General features: G+C 38.6%; 1 protein-coding gene across 15 annotated transcripts in view; it reads right to left on the reverse strand.

The window, feature by feature from the left end:
• Positions 1–262: 262 nt before the first annotated feature.
• LOC117323954 (protein stoned-B-like) overlaps positions 263–16,385 on the reverse strand; it is a 45,525-nt gene continuing 29,402 nt past the window's right edge. For 2 of the 15 annotated variants that reach the window (XM_033879498.1, XM_033879499.1), the window contains exons 2-4: positions 10,876–14,673; positions 3,610–8,762; positions 263–3,444 (exon numbers count right to left, since the gene is read on the reverse strand). In XM_033879498.1, coding sequence (XP_033735389.1) covers positions 8,503–8,762; positions 10,876–14,659 — 4,044 coding nt within the window. In that variant the 5' untranslated portion in view covers positions 14,660–14,673 and the 3' untranslated portion in view covers positions 263–3,444; positions 3,610–8,502. Of the gene's footprint in view, positions 3,473–3,609; positions 8,763–10,875; positions 14,674–16,385 lie in introns of all 15 variants that reach the window. The other 13 variants (XM_033879511.1, XM_033879510.1, XM_033879507.1 and 10 more) reach the window with 13 other exon arrangements.

A 16,385-nucleotide genomic window follows, 5' to 3' on the forward strand; every position in this document is an offset into this window, starting at 1 on the left:
TTCAAATGAATTACCTTGACCCACTTACAGTAATCACCTCAAGATCAATTTTAAAGTTGCATTAAAATTGAGTGAGCGATACAACCCATTTGGCCTCTTGTTGTTTCCCTGTATTATCAATAGGTTGGCCTGATGAGGAGGCATACATTTGGAGTCTTATATCTATTTATCTGGCTATAACTTACTTGCTGTGTAGCGAAACATCTCTTTATGTTAAGTACCACATTCCATAACCAGGCTGAAGACAAAGGACACAAAACAGTTTGAGTTTACTATATTTATTTAACTTACATCATACCACGCTTACAAATTGTGATCATACTCTATTGTTGTGACTGATTATACAGGGTAAACAAACCTTAAACTGACCTCAATAATGACATAGGTAAATACCGCCTATAAAAGTCGTTAGGCAAGGTAGCATCCACATACAAAATTTTACTGCAGTGTATAGTTATTGGGGTGGTGACTCCGCCTCCACACAAACCTATCTGCAATATATGAAATTTTACTTATGAATGTTGTTGTCTACAAACAATCCTGGAGCAACAATTGTCAGAGAAGTGATACCAAAGGCAATCAACAAATGGTAGCCATGGTGACCAGTCACTGACTGCAATATGACTGTAACTGAGTATTTTAAATACTGAATGAAGGAAGCAGGTACAACAACATGAACAAAATCTAATAAATCTGCAACAACAATAACACTAAATATGTTAGTGAAATAATGTAAAAATACCAATTGTAAATAATATTGTAAATAATACCTAATTTCACTTTATAATAGAAGTGTACCAGTGATTAAGTTAATTATATATTAAGTAAACAAAATATACAATTTTATAACAGTAAGTAAAAAATGATAAGTATACATGGCAATGGAAATCTAACAAAATCAGAACACATAGAGCTAACCTTAGTAATGGTACGGTGTCATCAACCTCTGTGTTGGAGCACTGGTATATTACAATAACAAGTTTATCTAGTCCAAAACAGTAATTTATAAATCATATTACAAATGTTTCCAAATGTCACTCAGATAATTTGACCAACAGATAGACAGAAAATGAGGCTAAAGACACAAAATTATGCTTCGTTGCTGTCACAAGCCAATAAATGATTCGGACATTAATACTCCATGACCGTGTTGGTAGGCACAGACTTAAGTATAACAAAACAAGAGGGAAAGGTAGGGTTATCATACACAGAAACAGTCCCACATCTAATCAGGTACAATAGGAGGAAAATGTGGGTGTGTCACCCACAGAAACCCTCCTACACCTAATCATGTACAACAGGAGGAAAATATGGGTGTGTCACCCACAGAAACCCTCCCACATCTAATCATGTACAATAGGAGGAAAATATGGGTGTGTCACCCACAGAAACCCTCCTACACCTAACCAGGTACAATAGCAGGAAAATGTGGGTGTGTCACCCACAGAAACCCTCCCACATCTAATCATGTACAATAGGAGGAAAATATGGGTGTGTCACCCACAGAAACCCTCCTACACCTAACCAGGTACAATAGGAGGAAAATGTGGGTGTGTCACCCACAGAAACCCTCCCACATCTAATCATGTACAATAGGAGGAAAATGAGGGTGTGTCACCCACAGAAACACTCCCACATCTAATCAGGTACAATAGGAGGAAAATATGGGTGTGTCACCCACAGAAACACTCCTACACCTAACCAGGTACAACAGGAGGAAAATATGGGTGTGTCACCCACAGAAACACTCCTACACCTAACCAGGTACAATAGGAGGAAAATATGGGTGTGTCACCCACAGAAACACTCCCACATCTAATCTGATACAATAAGAAGAAAATGTCAGTATGTCACCGATAGATTAAATACTCCCCTTCCTAAACACAAGAAACACTATGTACAAAAGCAAACAACAATGAAACAATGATGTTGGGTGGTTACTTGTGTATGTTTATCATGATGTTAAATAGGTAATAAGACTACTGTTAATCTCGCAATAGTTCACATGCATTCCAGTGTCATACAAATTTCTAGCTCAGTAGAGCAGTTTTACATGTCCTCAAATTAACTTTCATACCGTGATACATATTTATGTACATGTACATGTAACATTCAATATCTATATTATTACCTATGATTTTATATTACATACAATATTGGTATGATACCATAATACAAAGTCAAGCTATCACAAGTCAGCCGGAAGGTTTAACATTGTAACCTGATTGAATTATTATAACATACAACACCTAGGGATACTGAAATGTATTACAATGTTGTTATCATTAATACACATCACCTAGGGATACTGAAATGTATTACAATGTTGTTATCATTAACACACATCACCTAGGGATACTGAAATGTATTACAATGTTGTTATCATTAATACACATCACCTAGGGATACTGAAATGTATTACAATGTTGTTATCACTAATGCACATCACCTAGGGATACTGAAATGTATTACAATGTTGTTATCACTAATACACATCACCTAGGGATACTGAAATGTATTACAATGTTGTTATCATTAACATACAACACCTAGGGATACTGAAATGTATTACAATGTTGTTATCATTAACACACATCACCTAGGGATACTGAAATGTATTACAATGTTGTTATCATTAACACACATCACCTAGGGATACTGAAATGTATTACAATGTTGTTATCACTAATGCACATCACCTAGGGATACTGAAATGTATTACAATGTTGTTATCACTAATACACATCACCTAGGGATACTGAAATGTATTACAAGGTTGTTATCACTAATACACATCACCTAGGGATACTGAAATTAATTAAATTACTCTGACATGATAGAACTGGAACACACTTAACTTGTACATTGTACAAAAAAAACTTGATATAATTCTAATATAACATTGCACATTTATAGAAAAAAATTCCAGATTAGTGCAGCTAAGTAATTATTAATGGCTGATCATGGTTCAAGATTTTTGTTAAACATGATAAGTGATATGAGTTCATATGAAGCATGAGTAAGATTTATCACATTTCACCTGCGATGTCTATTACAAGGAGGCAATATAACAAGGAACATTAAACATAGTAACAATCAACGTTGATTAATACAGCACACAAACATCTTCAACCACATTCCAAGGTAATGTTGAAGTCTATATTGCACGTAGTCCACTAATACTAACAGAACTCCTTGATGTTCCCATCAAACTAATGCTAACTAGAATCATGTCCCCATTATGCATGAAGTCTCCAGTTTTGACCTATCATCTCTAAGCCACTGGTTTTGACCTATCATATATCTAGGTGACTGGTTTGACCTGATTCATCTCTAGGTGACTGGTTTTGACCTATCATCTCTAGGTGACTGGTTTTGACCTACCACCCATCTCTAGGTGTCTGGTTTTGACCTACCACCCATCTCTAGGTGACTGGTTTTGACCTATCATCTCTAGGTGACTGGTTTCGACCTACCATCCATCTCTAGGTGACTACCCATCTCTAGGTGTCTGGTTTTGACCTATCATCTCTAGGTGACTGGTTTTAACCTATCATCTCTAGGTGTCTGGTTTTGACATACCACCCATCTCTAGGTGACTGGTTTGACCTATCATCTCTAGGTGACTGGTTTTGACCTATCATCTCTAGGTGTCTGGTTTGACCTATCATCTCTAGGTGTCTGGTTTTGACCTATCATCTCTAGATCACTGGTTTTGACCTATCATCTCTAGGTGTCTGGTTTTGACCTATCATCTCTAGATCACTGGTTTTGACCTATCATCTCTAGGTGACTGGTTTTGACCTATCATCTCTAGGTGTCTGGTTTTGACCTATCATCCCTAGATCACTGGTTTTGACCTATCATCTCTAGGTGACTGGTTTTAACCTATCATCTCTAGGTGTCTGGTTTTGACCTATCATCTCTAGATCACTGGTTTTGACCTATCATCTCTAGGTGACTGGTTTTGACCTATCATCTCTAGATCACTGGTTTTGACCTATCATCTCTAGATCACTTCTTTTGACCTATCATCTCTAGGTGTCTGGTTTTGACCTATCATCTCTAGGTGACTGGTTTTGACCTACCATCTCTAGATCACTGGCTTTGACCTACCACCCATCTCTAGGTGACTAGTTTTGACCTACCACCCATCTCTAGGTGTCTGGTTTTGACCTATCATCTCTAGGTAACTGGTTTTGACCTACCACCCATCTCTAGGTGTCTGGTTTGACCTATCATCTCTAGGTGACTGGTTTTGACCTATCATCTCTAGGTGACTGGTTTTAACCTATCATCTCTAGGTGACTGGTTTTGACCTACCACCCATCTCTAGGTGACTGGTTTTGACCTATCATCTCTAGGTGTCTGGTTTTGACCTACCACCCATCTCTAGGTGACTGGTTTTGACCTACCACCCATCTCTAGATGTCTGGTTGACCTATCATCTCTAGGTGACTGGTTTTGACCTACCACCCATCTCTAGATGTCTGGTTGACCTATCATCTCTAGTTGACTGGTTTTGACCTACCACCCATCTCTAGGTGTCTGGTTTTGACCTATCATCTCTAGGTGACTGGTTTTGACCTACCACTCATCTCTAGGTGACTGGTTTTGACCTATCATCTCTAGGTGTCTGGTTTTGACCTATCATCTCTAGATGTCTGGTTTTGACCTATCATCTTTAGGTGACTGGTTTTGACCTAATTCTGGTACCTCTAGGTCCCTTATTTTTTTTTTTTTTTTTTTAACTTTTTCACTACATACAGTAATATACACACAACTTTAGGATAGACTTGGTGATGTGAGAATAAGAATAATGAATTTGAATAAGTTCTGCAAAATGACTTTGAACATTAACATTTGAACATGTCAAGATCTGGTTAAATAAACTTTGTAACACTGATTCTGCTTTGTTTTTTCTGGCCAGTAATTCATCACCAGATTTGCAAAAAAGAAGTATCCTGTGGTTTATGATAGACATTCATAACTGTATATACTATATGATTACCTCTCCTGTTTATGGTAAAACTTTAGAACTGGATATATGTAATAAGATTTCCTGTCTTGTTTATTTATATCATTACCACCCTTGTGTATGGTAAACCTTCAGAACAGTATATATACCACATAATCATCTCCCTTGTTAAGGTAAACCCTCAGAACTGGATATGTACATGTATAACATAATTACCTCCCCTGTTTATAATAAACTTTCAGAACTGGATGTATACTATATGATTACCTCCCTTGTTTAAGGTAAACCTTCAGAACAGGATATATACTATATGATTACCTCCCTTGTTTAAGGTAAACCTTCAGAACAGGATATATACTATATGATTACCTCCCTTGTTTTAGGTAAACCTTCAGAACAGGATATATACTATATGATTACCTCCCTTGTTTAAGGTAAACCTTCAGAACAGGATATATACTATATGATTACCTCCCTTGTTTTAGGTAAACCTTCAGAACAGGATATATACTATATGATTACCTCCCTTGTTTAAGGTAAACCTTCAGAACAGGATATATACTATATGATTACCTCCCTTGTTTAAGGTAAACCTTCAGAACAGGATATAAACTATATGATTACCTCCCTTGTTTAAGGTATAACTTCAGAACTGGATATACATCTGTTTTGAATCAAATCATGATAAAGTTGCACCAAATTGAAGAATGCCAAAAAATGCATTGTAGACAACAGAAATACTGTTATTACTGTCAAACATCTCACATGACCTTTGTAAGTGTTAGGGGTTAGATATTTGTAGCTAATATAGAAAAACATGCTAATAATTTATGATGTTAGTTAATGTTTAATGTTTTATAGACAACCATGTCTGGTACAATGCCTGTAGCTTGCTAAAACAATGCTAAATAAAATACAAAATAAAAAAAACAAAGAACCAAAATGAACGTAATAGGAACTTAATAGTTGGAAGGGTCGGTTACCGGTACATTATGTGGAAATCATCCTACATCCTCACAGATACTCAGCTGTACATTATCTCATATGTAAATAATTATATCACATGTATGTGTAATACGTAATGAATATTAAAAGTCAGATCTATGTATGTATAATGTAATATAACAGTAAACTCAGATCTCATTGATATATATAGATAGGTCTATACAATGGACATAATTTATCTCTTTTGTAAGTAGAAAAAAGGATGATAAAATGACCAAATAGGAAGTCGTGTGTTTAAAATTGAGGCACACTGTTCAACTAGCCTATTCCAACCAAGTACCTATTCTCTCCATGTCACATACATCTTCAACCCACAGGAACGAAGAACAAAATGTAGACATTGGAAAAATCAGAAACTTTTATAAATAATTGTATGAGACAAAAATGCACTGTGGTGAGAATGGGCACCAAGTGACAATTTTGCTGTCCAACTTCCATGTAAGATAAAATCCTTCTCTATATCTAGCGACAAAGGCTTACTTATCCTGGAACTCTATGATCCTATAGATCTGTAGGGTAACATATTATCTCATGTACTATCCCGGTACTCTATAGATCTGTAGGGTAACATATTATATCATATACTATCCCGGTACCCGTATAGATCTGTAGGGTAACATATTATCTCATGTACTATCCCGGTACTCTATAGATCTCTAGGGTAACATATTATATCATATACTATCCCGGTACCGTATAGATCTGTAGGGTAACATATTATCTCATGTACTATCCCGGTACTCTATAGATCTGTAGGGTAACATATTATCTCATGTACTATCCCGGTACCGTATAGATCTGTAGGGTAACATATTATACCATGTACTATCCCGGTACCCTATAGATCTGTAGGGTAACATATTATATCATGTACTATCCCGGTACCCTATAGATCTGTAGGGTAACATATTATATCATGTACTATCCCGGTACCCTATAGTTCTATAGATCTGTAGGGTAACATTTTATATCATGTACTATCTCGGTACCCTATAGATCTGTAGGGTAACATATTATATCATGTACTATCCCGGTACCCTATAGTTCTATAGATCTGTAGGGTAACATATTATATCATGTACTATCCCGGTACCCTATAGATCTGTAGGGTAACATTATATCATGTACTATCCCGGTACCCTATAGTTCTATAGATCTGTAGGGTAACATATTATATCATGTACTATCCCGGTACCCTATAGTTCTATAGATCTGTAGGGTAACATATTATATCATGTACTATCCAGGTACCCTATAGTTCTATAGATCTGTAAGGTAACATATTATATCATGTACTATCCAGGTACCCTATAGTTCTATAGATCTGTAGGGTAACATATTATATCATGTACTATCCCAGTACCCTATATTTCTATAGATCTGTAGGGTAACATTTTATATCATGTACTATCCCGGTACCCTATAGATCTGTAGGGTAACATATTATATCATGTACTATCCCGGTACGCTATAATCCTATAGATCTGTAGGGTAACATATTATATCATGTACTATCCAGGTACCCTATAGTTCTATAGATCTGTAGGGTAACATATTATATCATGTACTATCCCGGTACCCTATAGTTCTATAGATCTGTAGGGTAACATATTATACCATGTACTATCCAGGTACCCTATAGTTCTATAGATATGTAGGGTAACATATTATACCATGTACTATCCAGGTACCCTATAGTTCTATAGATCTGTAGGGTAACATATTATATCATGTACTATCCCAGTACCCTATATTTCTATAGATCTGTAGGGTAACATTTTATATCATGTACTATCCCGGTACCCTATAGATCTGTAGGGTAACATATTATATCATGTACTATCCCGGTACCCTATAGTTCTATAGATCTGTAGGGTAACATATTATCTCATGTACTATCCAGGTACCCTATAGATCTGTAGGGTAACATATTATATCATGTACTATCCCAGTACCCTATATTTCTATAGATCTGTAGGGTAACATTTTATATCATGTACTATCCCGGTACCCTATAGATCTGTAGGGTAACATATTATATCATGTACTATCCCGGTACGCTATAATCCTATAGATCTGTAGGGTAACATATTATATCATGTACTATCCCGGTACCCTATAGTCCTATAGATCTGTAGGGTAACATATTATACCATGTACTATCCAGGTACCCTATAGATCTGTAGGGTAACATATTATATCATGTACTTTCCTATACCTCTACATAGTTCTTTTCGAGTTAATTACATCCCTACAATCTAATCTTCAGAGCACATGCTACGACACACAACATCTGAGGTACAAGTGTTGGGGAAGGGTCCATCAAACATTAGCTGAACAGTCCACTGTAGCACACAGAATCTGGGAAACCATCCCTCATACACATATCTAACACTTTAGTACACCAGGTCAGCCTCAGGTGGTAACTGGATGGTCCTAGTTCCACAGTAAAATCTGAGATACCATCCATCATTCACATATCTGACACTTCCGTGGTAATAACTGGTCAGTTTGTACGGTCAGCCATCACTGCTAGGACTGGCCTTGCAGACCTCATTGATGTGGTCAATCTCTATGCGGTACTGGTATTTGGCTATGTAGCGTACCCACTTGTCCGGAGGGTTCGGGTTCTCCACAGTGATGGAGCGCACCTGAGACTGTGACACTGTACACGAGGGCATTGTAAATTCTACCTCTGCATGTGACTCAAAACTCTCTGGAATTTCATCATGTGGCCCGAACTCCAGGGTCATTCTGAACAGATGGCTCTTGTATGCTCCTGAAATTATGAAAAACACATGCTAAACTTCACATTGACATGGAACTGATTTACTACTGTAAATTTATATCATATGACTGAAATAGTATGAAAATCTCTCCCTAACATTAACACATCTCTCTCTAACATTAACAAATCTCTCTCTAACATTAACAAATCTCTCCCTAACATTAACACTTCTCTCCCTAACATTAACAAATCTCTCCCTAACATAAACACATCTCTCCCTAACATAAACACATCTCTCCCTAACATAAACACTTCTCTCCCTAACATAAACACATCTCTCCCTAACATTAACACTTCTCTCCCTAACATAAACACATCTCTCCCTAACATAACCACATCTCTCTCTAACATAAACACATCTCTCCCTAACATAAACACATCTCTCCCTAACATAACTACATCTCTCTCTAACATAAACAAATCTCTCTCTAACATAAACAAATTTCTTTCTAACATAAACACATCTCTCCCTAACATAAACACTTCTCTCCCTAACATTAACAAATCTCTCCCTAACATTAACACATCTCTCCCTAACATAAACACATCTTTCCCTAACATTAACAAATCTCTTCCTAACATAAACACATCTCTCCCTAACATTAACAAATCTCTCCCTAACATTAACAAATCTCTCCCTAACATTAACACATCTCTCCCTAACATAAACACATCTCTCCCTAACATTAACAAATTTCTCCCTAACATTAACACTTCTCTCCCTAACATTAACACATCTCTCCCTAACATTAACACATCTCTCTCTAACATTAACACATCTCTCCCTAACATAAACACATCTCTCCCTAACATAAACACATCTCTCCCTAACATAAACACATCTCTCCCTAATATAAACACATCCCTCCCTAACATAAACACATCTCTCCCTAACATTTACACTTCTCTCCCTAACATAAACACATCTCTCCCTAACATTAACAAATCTCTCCCTAACATTAACAAATCTCTCCCTAACATTTACACTTCTCTCCCTAACATAAACACATCTCTCTCTAACATAAACACATCTCTCCCTAACATAAACACATCTCTCCCTAACATTAACAAATCTCTCCCTAACATTTACACTTCTCTCCCTAACATAAACACATCTCTCTCTAACATAAACACATCTCTCCCTAACATAAACAACCCTCTCCCTAACATAAACACATCTCTCCCTAACATTAACAAATCTCTTCCTAACATAAACACATCTCTCCCTAACATTAACAAATCTCTCCCTAACATTAACACATCTCTCCCTAACATAAACACATCTCTCCCTAACATAAACACATCTCTCCCTAACATTAACAAATTTCTCCCTAACATTAACACTTCTCTCCCTAACATAAACACATCTCTCCCTAACATTAACAAATCTCTCCCTAACATTTACACTTCTCTCCCTAATATAAACACATCTCTCCCTAACATTAACAAATTTCTCCCTAACATTAACACTTCTCTCCCTAACACAAACACATCTCTCCTAACATAAACACATCTCTCTCTAACATAAACACATCTCTCCCTAACATAAACACTTCTCTCCCTAACATAAACACATCTCTCCCTAACATAAACACATCTCTCTCTAACATTAACACTTCTCTCCCTAACATAAACACATCTCTCCCTAACATAAACACATCTGTCCCTAACATAAACACATCTCTCCCTAACATAAACAAATCTCTCCCTAACATAAACACATCTCTCCCTAACATTAACACATCTCTCCCTAACATTAACAGATCTCTCCCTAACATAAACACATCTTTCTCTAACATTAACAAATCTCTCCCTAACATTAACAAATCTCTCCCTAACATTAACACATCTCTCCCTAACATTAACACATCTCTCCCTAACATTAACAAATCTCTTCCTCTTCCCCCTATAGCTATTAACCTATTTTTCTCCAGGTCTCCTGTAGTATGACATATGATCTATGTTACCATTATCAAGTTATTACTTCTGCCCAACACCAGGCCTCAAGCCCCTATAAAATGTCATCTACTAGATCATATTTACCTTGACCCCACAACAGCCCGATGAACTAGTACATCATACCTTTCCTCAGATCTGAACTTACCTTCATTCCTTTCTGGGAGTCGGGAGATTCTCCACACTACAGCCTTGTACAGGTGTTCATACTTAGCGACACCCACATCAGCCTCCATCAGTGTCGGAGTCAGTAGTCCCTGAGCAATCATCGTAATACGTTCCAAGCCTTTGATTTTACCAGGTTTGCGAGTTTGCGACTTAAATGCACCATATCCAAACCGCTTTTCATAGCGGAATAGGTACACCCACTGCTCAGGTATGGGAAAGCGAATCTCAATGTCTTCACAGGGAAACTGTCCATGCTTTTTACTGAAGGAATGGTAGCCAGTTACGAGTATGTCACAGCGGATTTCTACTTTAGATTCCTTTAAAATTTGCTGAACTTTGAGCTGTAATGGCAATTCTTTGTTTTCTCGAAGACGAACGCGGTATCTTAACAGTTCAAACTGACAAGCATCTAAAGGATGAAATTTTATATTGTTTGTTTTTTCAAATTCATTTTTATCAACACAGCAGTGAAACTCTACATCTTCTAGACGAATCCACTCCTCTGTCTTAATAGGGATGATGTCATGGCGACCAACCACTTCCTTACCCCGCCTCCGTTTGTCATTTAGCCCAAGTTCACATGTTGGCATGCCAGTGACAAAGGCAAGGAAGAAAGCCCTGACACGTGCCTTCTGTTTAATAACCCGACCTTGCTTGTCTAATTCTGCTTTGTATTCATCCCACACCTCAGCACAGGCCTCATCCTTAATGTAGGTGAGTGTTTTCTCTCTCCTAGCCTCCATGTTCATTAATGCATTCTCAACTTCACGTACAAACAATGTTATTTCTTCTTTGTCTAAACTGCCAAATTTGAGCATCTCAGATACCTGCGGTGAATGGGCAAGAATCATGGTAGCCTTTGGCTTCTTAACAAATGCTGGTGTGATCCTCTCAGCACGCAGACCGACTCGCTCTCTGTAGAAGATGTACTGGACCTTGACTGTGTAGATTTTCCCATACTGGTCATACTGTTGGAGGGCCACCTCCGAAATCGAGTAGCAAGGTTGGAGAATCAGCTCAGTGAAGGGATCGTTATCATCCTTTTCTTGATACACCTTAAGAATAGGTCCATCTGCCTGCTTCACCAACTTTACATACACTTGTTTCCAGAACCTATTTGTGGTAAGCTTTTTCTTGGTGGGTTGTCTCAGCATTAGACTCCAGACATCCTGGTCTGTAGTTGGGTAGAACGGCTCTAGAGGAGGGAGAGCTGCTAGCTCCTCTTCAGGAGTGTTGTCCTCTGTGGAGAAACTTGGCAGACTGTTCAAGTTACTGTCCTTCTCGCGGGGAGTGTCATCTCCACCACGAATCTCAAATTCAGCAAAGTTCTCCTCTGGAGGTGAGTCCCTGTTGAAGGGGTTTTCCCTAGGTGGTTGGGGAGACCTAGGGGGTCTAGGAGGGGGTTTTAGTGCAGGTGGGGGTTCTGATGACCTCATTGATCCTAGACTGTTTGGTTTAACTGGTTTTATCTCTAACATGAATGCGTTATCTTCATCATCATCATCGTCAGGCTGAACTAGCTGATCCTCACCAGAGGTCGCCACTGCTGTGAAGGCATCATTAATGGCTCCCTCTACTGGTACAATCTGGTCTGACTGACTCTCTTCTACCTTTTGGGCAGACATTCCAAAAGGATCAAAATCATCTAGTGTTGGGGATTTGACAGATTGCGGAACACTTTCTTTAGCAGAATCACCAAGTAGGAAACTGTCTAAGTCTGAGAGCTCTGTCTGAGTAGATGGTACAGAGTCATCTAGGAATGGGTTGGCATTGGATGTTGTGGGGACTGTAGAGAAAACAGCAGTCGAATCATCCTGTAGAAATGGGTTATTGCTTGTATTGGTGGTAAAGTTGTCAGCAGCATCTCCAGGAAAATCAGATTTAGTGTCCGGAATTTTATCAATGGAAAAGAAATCCTCCTGAAATGGATTGACACTTTGACCTATGGTGTCAGCGGGAGCATTTCCCCAGATATTGGAAAATGCATCTTGTGAATATTGGGACTGTGAAGCACCTTTGGTTTCAAAGAAGTTGTCATCAAACAGGTCAGAGGTCACTGGAGGAGGCTGCTCACTGATGTCTGATGTGAGAAATGGATTGTTAGCAACAGCTACATCATTTGCTGTTTCTGGAGGCTCTTCATGTTGGTCAAGGGGGGCATCCTTTGAGGGGTCTGTGACACCAAAACCCAAGTTGTCATACACTTCTACTGGTATGATATGGGAAAATCCTTCCTTTACCTCTGTGCTTTCACCCTCTGTATCCCCAAACCCCTGCAGAAAATCTCCAGTGGTACCGACTCCCGAGGGGACAACTGCTGGAGGAAGTAAGTCCTCATCCAGCTGACCAAAGGCATCAAAGTGTGAGGAAGCTGCCTCATCAGACAGGTTCACACTCCCCCCAAATGCCTGACTGAAGTCTATAGGCAATGGTGCAGGAAAGTCAGTGTCTGATGGGGGCACAATGTCAGACTCACTTTGACTGAGAAAGTTTTGAGTTGTTGGTGGCAGAAATTCTGAAGAAGAAGGTTGTGACAAAATATCTGTGGTAGGTGGTGGCAAAACTTCCTTATTTGTAGGTGGAAGAGGTGCTTTTTCCTTCACCTTTTTAGCAGAGAATGGGTCAAGAGAATCAATAATGTTAGATTTTGGTGCTGGTTTTTCAGCAGAAGAATCAAATGGGTTCAGATCAGCTTGAGAAACTTCTTTCATTGTGTCCAGCTGCAGGAATTCATCCACCATACTGCTAACAAATGTTGAAGAAAGTGTTCCCATTGGGATCCGCTGGTCATCTTCCCAAGGGTCAAACCCCAATGGTGTTGACCTTTGGGATGACCTTTCACTGTGGGAAATCGTTCCAAACACCATGTCAGAGCCATCGAAGCTGCTGCACATGCTGCTGCCATGCTGTGATTCACCTGTTGATGACAGAATATTATCAAGTCCAAGTAAATCCTGATTCATCAAATATGTTGAGTCAGCTGGAGCCTGGTCAGTGCCTGTAGGACCACTGGACAGTCCCAGGAGGTCGGCCACCTCTTCCTTACTCCCTACAGGGTCGTCACCCATCAGGTTTTCCATGCTGGTCCGTAAGCTGTTGGCTGGTGGACAGGGAGTTCCTCGTGGTGAGGGGGTTGGAGTGACTTTAAGGTTGGGAAAGCTTGTTACACTGAGATCCGTGTCCTGGTCAGATGATTTAGCCTTTTCTTTGTTAACACCATGAGGACTTGGAGGAATCAAGGAGGAGGTGTCATCAAAACTCGACCAAAACGTATCATCAAGTTTTTGGCGTTTTTCGTTGTTTATGTTATTACCATTAGAAGTCTCTGAGTTGTCTGATGACAATTTATTTAAACTAGTCTGTGTCTTAAGGACGTTTTGTTTAATTCTATCTTGCATCTGCTGGAACGCTTGCCAGTCATCTGACTTTTTATCAACAACCTCTTTTTCTGAAGCATCTTTCACATCATCAGGGAAAGTGTCTTTAAATGTGTCTTTGAGTGAATCTTTTTGAGCATCCTTAGCAGCCTGTTTACTGGCTTTGGACTTGAAAGGTGACTTAAGAGGAGATTTCAGAGGGGACTTTAGTGGAGATCTAAATGGTGACTTTGCGCGCTTCTTTATAAATCCAAATCCTTTAGACTTGTCATGTTGTTCAGGCTTTTCTGCGGAGAGATGATCAACAGTAAGTTTATTAAAGTCTTCAGTGGTTGTGGGAGAGGTTATATCTACAAGGTTGGATGACTCATCAAAGCTGGCAGACATCGCTATGCTGGAATCTGTAACATAGAAAGATTAGGATTCATGAGTAAACAGTTCCACAATCGTACATGAGTGGCCATGTTAAATAAGTACAGTATATAACAGCAACAAGAGAGTAAGATTCAGATTAAAGAATATTGATATGAAAATAAGGAGAAGAAACCCCTAAAAATGATTTTTTTTATAAGATGATACGGATTCCTTCACCGGGACAATTGAGTGACATCACTTATTTATGATGTCACAGTTATGTAATTGACAAGTGTGTCATACAGTATTTATGATATGGCTATATAGCAGAACAGGCTACACATGATCTTAAACTGGGGGTATGGGGTAACATAGCTGGGATATGTATGAGGGCTGATTGATAAGTTATGAGCCTCGTATTGAAGGAGGTACTCAAGGATGTTCTTTTTAAGTCCTACTATTCCCTGACTATATAGGCAGTGTACCCAAGGACTGGTCTCATTTGGTTAGTTTATATCGACGAGGTAGTACTCTAAAGGAACCAAGACAAGCAGCTTTTGCAAAATGGACGAAATCGTTAGGGTTAAGGTGAAAGAGTCTGTCATTGCCATGACTGCCATTCACCATTGTGGCTTTAAATTGATTGAGCATCCGCCTTATTCACCTGATCTCGCTCCATCAGTCTTTCATCTATTTCCAAAACTGAAAACACCTATTTCAGGCACCCTAACCCTAACCTTAACCCTAACATACAGTGGATGATTATCTGAACAGCCAAGAAAAGGAGTTCTATAAAAGTGGCATTGAGGCCCTGAAACACCGCTGGCAAAAAGTGTATAGATACTGAAGGGGATTATGTTGAAAAATAATACAATATATCCGGCAAAATTCAAATCCTTCAATATGAGGCTCACAACATATCAATCAGCCCTTGTAACATATTCAATAAGTAACCAAATCCTTGTAACCTACAGGGTGTGTTGAGATGTCCAATCTATCACTGCAACTATATTTCATATTTAGTAGAATTTTGACATATGTTTTTGAAAAAACTGAGCTAAACACAAAAGTCTTAAAGTCTAGATTCCCTGAGCATCACTGTTTTCAGAGTCACCGGATCATAAATTCTGGGTGACATTTAATTGAAGGGTGTTTTGAGATGCCCACTATATATGTGATCAATATACCAAATTGGTTATGGTAAAGTTTGAGCAACAGACCTAAAACTGAAATGGTGACAACAACAATGCCATCACCATTGCTACAGAAATAACACAATTATAATTCTTGCTTTCAAGAATATCCATCGCAGGCAAGACAAAATGAATTGCAAACACAATAGGAAATCTTTATCGAGGGGGAAGGAAGCAGTGCATCAGATAACAGTCAATTCCTAAACCTGGAAACAGTTAGAAATGAACAGAATGAATTTATAGAGTTCCCTTACCAGTATATAAACTAGGTTGTTGGCCAGACATACAGACATCCTATATTCCAGTACAGCATGTCTGCTGAGCTGCTGTAAGGCCCAGTAATAGACAAATGAAGGTTAACTTGATTACCAACCTTAGAAAATGGCCTTATAGACACGGTACATGTCATCACTAAGGCCATATCTACTACACAGCCTTATAGACACTGTACATGTCATCACTAAGGCCATATCTACCACACGGCCTTATAGACACTGTACATGTCATCACTAAGGCCGTATCTATTACACGGCCTTATAGACACTGTACATGTCATCACTAAGGCC

The sequence above is a fragment of the Pecten maximus genome, chromosome 3 (genome assembly GCF_902652985.1).
Source record: "Pecten maximus chromosome 3, xPecMax1.1, whole genome shotgun sequence".
Classification (NCBI taxonomy): domain Eukaryota; kingdom Metazoa; phylum Mollusca; class Bivalvia; order Pectinida; family Pectinidae; genus Pecten; species Pecten maximus.